The sequence below is a fragment of the Ochotona princeps genome, chromosome 22 (genome assembly GCF_030435755.1).
Source record: "Ochotona princeps isolate mOchPri1 chromosome 22, mOchPri1.hap1, whole genome shotgun sequence".
NCBI lineage: Eukaryota > Metazoa > Chordata > Mammalia > Lagomorpha > Ochotonidae > Ochotona > Ochotona princeps.
This window is the reverse complement of record NC_080853.1, coordinates 2,677,210-2,686,128: the sequence shown is the minus strand read 5'-3', so window position 1 is coordinate 2,686,128 and position 8,919 is coordinate 2,677,210. Positions and strand designations below refer to the sequence as shown.

Sequence of the window (8,919 nt, the reverse complement as noted above, 5' to 3'; positions counted from 1 at the left end):
TTTGGACCTGGGGTGGGAGGCTGATGAGCTGCCGCTCACGGCCCACACGGCACCGACCTGACACAGAGGCAAGCTTGCTTTGCACCCTGGCGATAGCACGATTGCCGCCGGCGCTCTCGCTCCGGTTCTCACAGTGCATTAGGCGACTCCTGAAGACACGGAAGGTAATTGGCTCCCATCACCCCGGCAGCATGATTGGCGGCGCAGCACAAATAGCTCACAATTCAAAGTCGGCGTGGGAGCCTGTGCCCACAGTAATGGATCGCTAAGTGGGCACAAACTCACCTGCCATCAACACCCCAGAGGCCTCTGCACACAGGACGGAAGGGCCGCTCGGTCTCCCGCTCACAGTAATTGCCCTGTTTTCCTGCCCGGCTGCGCGCTCGGGGGCCCAATGGGCCGGAAGCCCTGACTGTCGTGGTGCGAAGCAGCCAGCCGGATTCCAGTCCTGCCACTCGGCGGGGCCTTCCACCTGGCCAGCTCGCGGTTCAGGATGGCTGTCTTGGCCATCCAGTGGAGGAGGAACATGCGGCGTGCGCTCTGCTTGCGGTTCAGGCGGTGTGCGATAGAAATTGGGGTCTCTCCCTTGGCGTCCTTCTCCCGGATGGAGGCCCCCGACTGGAACAGCAGGTTGATGCACTCCAAGCGACCCATGGCCGCGGCCGCATGCAGTGGCGTCCGGCCCAGTGGGGTTTTGCCGGTGCAGCTGGCACCTATGAGACGACACAGAGGGCCGGACAAGGCCGCTGGCCTGGGGCTTCACAGACACGCCCGGGGAGGCAGGACGGGGTGGGGAGACTCATGGGAGAGAGCCTGGAGAGTTAGAGGGGCTCCCCTGCGTGTGTCACAGCAGCAGCCTGTGCCCCTGCCCTGCCCCAATCCCAGTCCTGCCCTTGATGGGAAAGGGAGACGTTTTAGGGCTTCTCTGCTCCAGCTTGCTCTGCCTCTTCTCACTCCTACGCTGTCCTTGCCCTGCACCCAGGCTCCAGCGACAGCTGCCACACAGCTTTGTCCATCGCACAGACCCTGCCCCAGGCCCTTTGCACAGCTCAAACCCTTTGCGAGCCACACGCTCATCCTTCCTCAGGTGCAACTCGCTTCCTTACTCCCCCTCCCCCATGAGACCCCCTGAGGAGCTCCACAGACAGCTGTCCGTCTTCAGAACCTCCCAGACAGGATCCACCAACCCCAGGAGGGCAGCGTGCGTCATGGTTTGTCAACACGTCCTCCTAAACTCCTCAAGCACAGAAAACATGCTTGCGTTTGTCGCTGCCGTTGTCATATCCGCAGTGCCGGGAGACGACAGACGACCAGTGGCCTGACTCATAGGCCACTCCGCTTCGATTGGCTCCCTCACCACCCCTGCAGATGGACGGGCTAATGACAGGTGTCCAATGCGGACTTGTTGAATTGACTCAGATTCTGGGTAACAAATATCATGACACAGAAAAAAAAGGCAATTCAATTAAATCGAGCGGACACGGTGGGGCTGGCCTTTCTGGGCTGAGTGAAGTCTGAATCAGGCTTTCAGCATGCTGGCGCCCACCATGGCGCCTCTTCCCAGCAGCTGTCTACGGCGGACACAAAACTTTGCAAAGGCAATTATAATTTTTCATCTGGTGCCTTCCAATGCATCACAGCGCTGTCAGAGTGCAAATGCTCTCAATGAACGTGAAGGGTTACCAGCCTGGGCTGAGTTTCCATCTCCAGGGACAGGCCAGGCACATGTCGGGGAGACGAGGAGGAGGAGGAGGCAGGGGCTGTGGCCACAGAGGCCCTGGCCCCACCCTGTGATGCTGCCCCACCCAAAGAACGCTAAGCAGCCACTGTGTTTGTGAGGAACAGGGCAGAGACGGAGCTGCCAGAGGCCGGGGTCTGGCAAGGCTCTTTCTAGGCCTGCGGCCGTGGGCCATACCTGGGCAGTGCAGCCTGGAGCTAGGCCATGGTGTCCCAGCTTCAGACACAGCAGGCAGGACATGCCTAGCAGGCAGCCCAGTGAGAAACACCCAGGACTTGCTCTTGGCTGCACCTACGGCCTGATGACCTGAACTCTCCCTCCTGGCCACCACGGTCACCTTGCACGGGGCCAAGGGGACTGTGACTGGCCTGTCCAGCACACACCTGCACTGGCTGGAGTCAGGTCGGGGGACCAGAAATGCCACGGGGCACAGGGCTGCACTGTAAGAGCCTGGGGGCTGAGAGGCCACGGCTGTGGGGGCCTGGCCCAGGGCCTCCTGGGTTTCCTCCCAGAATTACCGTGTTCTAGAAGGTACTGGACAGCCTCAGCATGACCCCTGTGGGATGTCACATACAGCGCCACAAACGCCCTCTGAGCCGTCCACTGCTTCCACGCGGTGCCTTCCAAGTGCTGGGAGAACGGCGTGCAGTAGAAGGAGTGTTTGCCGATCCCTAGACAGGAGAGCTGGGGAGGTATGAGATGGGGAGTGCCAGTCAACACTGTCAACATTCTGCCGGCGTCCCTGCTGCGTGCTCGGGGCAGGCCAGTATGCCTTGGACATGACCCCAGCCCCTTATTTGCTCAGGAAACACAGGCTTGCCCCAGGTCAGCAGAACACCTTCCTGTCAATGTTTCTTAGGGGGAAAAATGTGTCCGGAGGCAGGCGGTCGTGACCGCTGAGGCAGACACCAGCTGGCGTGAAGCAGGGCCGCTGACACAGGGCCTTCTGCAGAGCCTGGGCAGGTGGCCTGCCGCTGCTCTCTGTGTGCGCTGGCTCCCAGTCTCAGGGACCTCAGGAAGTGTGGGCTCAGTGCTCATCACCTTGTCCGGAAAGGGGCCTCTGAGTGCGTGAAGGAAACTCTGGGTTTGCACAGAGGGGGACTCTGCCCCGGGCCCCAGAGTCAAGCCAAGGGGACATTCAGACTCAAGGCCTCAGACCAACAGAGGTAGCTCCCAGCCAGACAACAGGTGATACGGAAACGCCTGGGAGGAAAGCAGGGAAGACATCTGGGGGACCTAGGCCAACCACGGGATGCCCGTGCAGGAGGGTGGCAGCCCTATGCCCCTTCTCGGGCCCCTGGTATGAGTGGCCTCCACCTACCAGCCTGGTCTGTGTCTGAATTCCTTGCCTAGGAAGCACACACATGGACGCCTGCAGGCCCACGTGGGTCATCTCTCTGGTTTTCCTCTGTTCTTACTCTCAGTGCCCACCCCAGAGCAAGCCCTGAGCTGACCTGAGCAGAGACCTGGTAACAGCCTGCACCTGCTCACCCCAGGGCCCGGCAAGGGCTTGCCCACCACAGCGTGGCATGTAGGACCTGGAGCTCCATCGCTGGGGTGCTGGGGGGCCTTCTGCTCCGGGACAGGACAGTTCTTGCCAAGTCAAGGCGGTGACAGAGCAGGTGGGATGGTCAAGTCCTGAGCATGGCCCTCAGGGTCAGGATGTGCCCCGTCCGTGCTCCTGTCTCCCTCCCGCCACGGCATCCACCTGCTCCAGAACCTATACAACCTGCTTCAGGAAGTGGAAATATACCTTACTGGGGTCCCCGTCCACAGCAGCCAGCACCAGCTCTGTCCATCCGTCATAGTGCCAGACGCACAGTGAGATCACCCCGCCGGGGACGACGTCGTGGAACCTCAGTGTGCTGCCATCCATCAGGACTCCTACAAGGGAACCAAATTTTTTTTTCCTTTAAAACGTTGACTTTCAAAGATAAACTATTGCATTGGCTAAGAGATCATCTGACCTTGGACACCACAAAGGTAATTGGAGCATCTCGAACACAAATCTCCTTTGATGATTCCGCAAGAGTCTGTCGTCGCTAATGCTTTTTAGAAAATTAATTTAGCTTGGCTCAACCAGAAGCCGGGGGGAAAAAAGCATCTGTAATTATGACTTGTTCTATTGCAGAAAAGAAAATACATGAGCCGGGGAAGTTACTGTATGCGGCAAATAGATTTCTGCTTAAACTTGAAGTCACGGAGCCACCGTGTGGTTCTCAACTCATACAGGACACCAAGGCACCACTTGGCATGCTGCCATTAGCCAGCTAACAAGGTGACCACAGCAAAACAACTGGACCCTGCAAAAGCAGTTTGGCACACCGGGCACTCTGTGGGGAGGCTGCCCTGGGCTTCACAGGCGGCCTAGCAGCATCCCTGGCTCCCACCCATAGATAACAAGTCACACCCAGGACCCTGGGAGCAGCAGCTGTGACCACGTGTGACGCAGAGTCAGTACCCACCGGGGCTGGACTGCCTGGGGTGGACCCCAGATGCAGAGCCACGTGAGGCCGTGCGGCACGATGGCCTTTCCCGCTGTCACACACTCACTCCCACTGCCTTGCACAGCCACCCATGACGCTCCTTGGGGACGACAGACAGCACATAGGATGGACAAATACGTTTTCTTCACAAGCAAGGGCCTGGCACGGGGTGCCCGCTGCCCAGGTGGTACCCGTCTCTAACCTGTGTTGGCTGGTTTCATCAGCCCATGCTGGCTTTGTGCTTGTGGCCTATGGACCTGGGTCTGTGCTCACTTGGTACCTGCCATTTCATAACCCTCAGGGGTAACTTCCCCAAGTCAGGGTCGCTTTCATCTGCAGATGAACAGGTTGACAAGGCCAGCAAGCAGCCACATGGCCTTACAGGCAGAGCTGCCCTACCGCAGCACCGCATGCTCTGTGCTCTTGGCTGGGTGGGCACCGCCTGGGTCCCTCCCGCCCTCCCCCAACGCAGAGCACAGGAGACCTTAATCCACAGGTCTGTCCACCGAGTCCTGCTCTATGCTCAAACGTAGAGGACCAGTGGCAATTACTCTGCACAAGGCACCTTGGCTTCTAGCAAGTTTGCAAGCACCAAGTAAAACCCTGTTTCTCAGAGCCATGCAAGAGTGGGCGGGGGGGGCACTGTGCCCATGTTCAGACTGGCCCCTGCAAAGATGTGACAAAGGGCTGCTGTTCTGGGCTAAGCGTCACCGGCTCCATCGAGTCTCAGTCCCGCCAGCTCAGCCTTCTTCTGGGACCTCGCTGGCCCCATCGGATCATGGCTAAAGAGGCCTGCACACCCATGATCTCAGGGAGGTGAGCAGGAGAGGCGCCAAGCCCACGATTTACGGGCAGGCATCCAAATCACGGCTAGGCATCTACCAGCACCTTCTTGCCCTCCTGTTTACCATCCGCGCCGGGCACCGGAGCAGTGCAGGCAGGTCAAGCTTTTAGCCGTTGCTAAGTGACTGCTGAGGGATGGTACTGTGACATCAGCTATAGTCACCCCTTCTCTCACAGTCCTTCTTAGCACCCCTGAATTTACTGCTCAGTCTAGCTCATCGGGGGAAATAAATGAACAGAAGGGGTCCAGACATGTGTCACGGAACAGACGTCATTTTCTCATTACTTGTTTGGGGAGTCTTCCGAAGTTCTCCCATAACTCCTCACTTCTAGCACATGAGACGCAGACTGGGTCCCTGAAGCTTTGCGCTCCAAAGGAAGACTTCTTGGGTCCAGGAGCTTCTTCTCAGGGCTGCTACAGCTGCATGAACGCCAGGGAAAAACGCTCACCCCTAACGGCGGTCGGGCGGAAGAAGTGAAAAGCGCTCACCCCTAATGGGGGCAAGGTGGAGGAGGGGTGTTTGGGCCTGTACCCTGGTGTGGTACCTTCCTGAGTCACTTCTGTCTTATCAGAACGGCAGACAGAATTCTAGAGCTCACCCAGCTCTACTTTCCAGCTCAGGAAACAGGGCGCCAGGGCACCACAGCCACGCCCATGGTTACTCCGGGTCGCTGCAACCTCGGCAACAGGACCTGCATGTCCCCTGTGCAGCAATCCAGACAGCTTGAGGCCTGGGGCTTTGGTTTGGAAATACTTGGTTTTCTCCAAGTGTTCTGCTTTGATTTCAACTGGGTGGGGAGCTAACGGAGCCCAGGGCCTTTTATCCTGCTCCTCTATCCTAAATCCTGTAGGAAATTGGGGACGCAGGCAGCCACATGTCAGGTAGAGGGACTGCTGGAGGTAGACACGGAGGGGTCTCTCCCACGCACGATCTCTGTGGCTAAAGGGCCTGCGGTCCTGATTTAGCTGTGGTGAGTTTTGCGTTCTGACTGGCTGGACTAGCTTGGAGCTCCCAGGAAGACAAGGACCCGGCTAGGAATTGGGGTGTCTGAGACGAACTGGGTTGAAGCCATCATTGGGGTTTGCGTTGAGATCTGGGGTGTACACGGGGCAGAGTTTACTTGGGGTGCAGGTTCCGAGGAAGTCAAGCTCTGCTGTCTGGGGGTCCTATTGGAACGGGTCTGCTCTGGGATTCAGAATTCTTGGAAGGATGGGGTTAGTTGGGGATTTGGGGTTCAGATACAGTCCTGGTTCTGTGGCAGCTGGGGGGGTGGGAATCATACAGGTATGCCCTGAGATTTGGGGGTATTGGCAGTCACAGGATCTGATCCAAGACTCAGGATGCTGGTCTAGACCTCAGGGTTGGTTAAAACTGATGGATTTGGGCTTCAAAGAGGCGTCCTGTGGGTCAAGGGTGGGTCTGACCCTCGTCTTCCTTGCAAGCATATCCTTGCATGCATGTGGTCTCCGTGAGGCTTAGGGGTTTGGGTCCAGCACGTCAACTCAAGCTCTGCAGTCCTGTTGACTCTCTGGCTCTCTCACAAGGACCCTTTCCCGGAATGGGTTCTGAGGTGGTGACGGTGAGACTGGAGACTGGATTTCAGGGGGAAGACAGAGGCCGTGTTGAACACGAGGGTCCAGGTGAGGGCAGGGTTCAGTTGGAGCTCCGGGATCCCAAGGCAGGCACAAGTGCCTGGTGGGTTCGGGGTTGAACCTCAAACTGGGCACAGCTGCTCTGGGACACATGACGTGGGTCAAGCTGCTCTGAGAGTCGGTTGTGGGTGGGCAGAGGCAGCTTTGGCAACTCAAGTGTGCCCTGGCAGCCTGCTCTGAGACATGGGCCATGTTCTGGGGCTGGCAGGCTCTGGGCCAGGCCTGGCATCCTGGAGGAATCGGGGCTCTGGCGGTTATGGGTTAACTTGGGGGTTTGGGGCTCACTTTTGGCCAGGTTTATTATGGGATTGAGAAGCCCAAAGTGGGCAGGCTGTGTTTTGAGTTCTGATACCCTTGTGTGGACACAGTAGCTGGAGAAACTCAGGGTCCTGGGGTGGGCATGGTCAGCCTTGAGCCTCGGGTCCAGTCCCAGGCAGCTATGGCCTGGGTTTCGGGGTCCTGAGGTAGGGAGAGGATCAGCATTCTGGGGTAGTCATGAGTTGGCCTGGAGATTTAGGGTGCAATCTGGGGAAGTTCTGTACTCGGCTTTGGGCTCCTGGGATGGGGTTTGTTCCCCCCAGGTGGATGGGCATCACCATGTGGGCATGGCTGCTGGGGATTGCGGGCTAGGAGTGGTCCTGGTTAGGCTGGGGATTTGGGCTTCACATCTGCCCAAGTTTGTTCTCGGATGTGGGATCATGTGGTGGGCCAGGGCTGCACTGACACTTGCAGCCTGGCAGGGGATGGAGGACTCAGGGCTCCGGGCTGTCACGGCCAGCCTGGAGGTTACGATCGGGCCATGGGGCTCTTGGGGACAGTGGGGACTGTGTGGGGCTGTGGTATCCTTACGTGGACATGGCTGAAGGGAAGACATGGATTCTGGCACTCACAGCCCAGTTCTGGTACTTAGGGCTTGGCTTGCCTGATGTCTGGGGTCCTGAGTTTTGGAGTCCTGCTGAGATGAGCTTTGCTCCAAGCTTCCAGGCTGCTCTGTCCACACTTGGCCCGGTATTGTCCCTTGTGAAGAATGGGAATTTCCAAGTCTAGGCTGAGTGAGTGGGTGGATGGATGGAGGTCTTCTGGTATCAGTAGGACCCCTGTAGGGAGTGCAGACGCAGCCTGACCCAGGCGGGGTCTATCTCTTACCAGGACCGCCTTGACAGTTGGGGTCCAACGTGACGGTCCAGCCCCTGAGTGGCTCTCTAATCTATGGGTTCAAGGTATTGGAATTTGCTTTGTGACCCGCCCCCACCACCACCAAAGGCAGGCTTTCCTTTGGCACTTCAGGGTACCCGTGGACTGGGCAACACCCCCCCCCCCGACCCCGGTGGGGGCGCTCAGGAGACAGGAGAGGGGCTCGGGCAGGGGCCACCTTGGTCCAGGTACTGCAGCCGCTGCAGATTAAAGGGGATGCCGGCCATGAGGTCCAGCTCTTCCTTGAGCTCTCGCACGGTCATGTCCAGACGGCAGTTGGTCACCCGGAACATCTCCCCCGTCTCCTCCAGCCGCACTCGCAGGGAGAAGGCTTCAGGAGCCCAGTCGAGCGACGTGCTCCAGGCTTGCAGGTCACCAACAAGCCGCCTGCTCCCGCTGCTGCGAACCCAGGTCGGCGACGGCCCGGGCACACACCCGGGACCGCCCGAGCACACAGAGCCCGTCCGGGCCCCGGCTGCACCCCGCCGCCCGGGCGCCTGCATTGAGGCCGGGGCGAAGGACGCCCCCAGCCACGGCGCCGCCCGCGCACCGCCCGCCCCCGCAGCCGCCCGCCCCATGGCCCTGCGGCCGGCTCGCGTCATTCGGCGCCCGAGTGCGGTGGCCGCGCGTCATTGCCGCCCCCGTTCGGCCCACCAGGCCCGTGCGCCAGCGCCCCCGCTCGACTATGACGCCCAAGCCCGGCCGCCCCAGCCAGGCGCGCTGCGGGGGTCTCTCCGGCCGCCCCCCACCGTCTCCCTCTCTCCTGCCCCCATCCCGGGGCGCTGCCGAGGGCCCGATTCCCCGTGGACGCAGGAGACGGTTTGTGGGACAGTGGAAGAGGGCTTGGGCCCTGGGGCGAAGGGGTAGGTGCGCTGTCCGAATGCCCGACTAGGGGCGCCCACCCAGGGCTGAATTTGGGGTCGTGTCCCAAGTCCTCGCAGTTTCTGAGCAGAGCAGGGAAGCCGCAGGAGGGGTGTGGGGTACAGGTGGTCCGGAGCCTGGCT

At 59.6% G+C, this 8,919-nt stretch overlaps 1 protein-coding gene across 1 annotated transcript; it reads right to left on the bottom strand.

Annotated features, from left to right (window-relative positions):
- Nucleotides 1–345: 345 nt before the first annotated feature.
- Nucleotides 346–8,468, bottom strand: ANKRD60 (ankyrin repeat domain 60). Its single transcript, XM_004586105.3, has 4 exons — nucleotides 8,094–8,468; nucleotides 3,492–3,622; nucleotides 2,257–2,422; nucleotides 346–713 (listed from the first exon to the last, which is right to left on the bottom strand). The coding sequence occupies exons 1-4, from the start codon at nucleotides 8,416–8,418 to the stop codon at nucleotides 346–348; spliced, it is 990 nt and encodes a 329-aa protein (XP_004586162.3). The 5' UTR covers nucleotides 8,419–8,468.
- Nucleotides 8,469–8,919: the final 451 nt, after the last annotated feature.

Coding starts and splice junctions, on each gene's coding strand:
- ANKRD60 (XM_004586105.3), bottom strand. CDS start 8,418: ATGCAGGCGCCCGGGCGGCGGGGTGCAGCCGGGGCCCGGACGGGCTCT. Junction 2,423..3,491: donor TGGACGGGGACCCCAGTAAG/GTATATTTCCAC, acceptor ATACCTCCCCAG/CTCTCCTGTCTAGGGATCGG. Junction 714..2,256: donor CCAGTACCTTCTAGAACACG/GTAATTCTGGGA, acceptor GTCGTCTCATAG/GTGCCAGCTGCACCGGCAAA.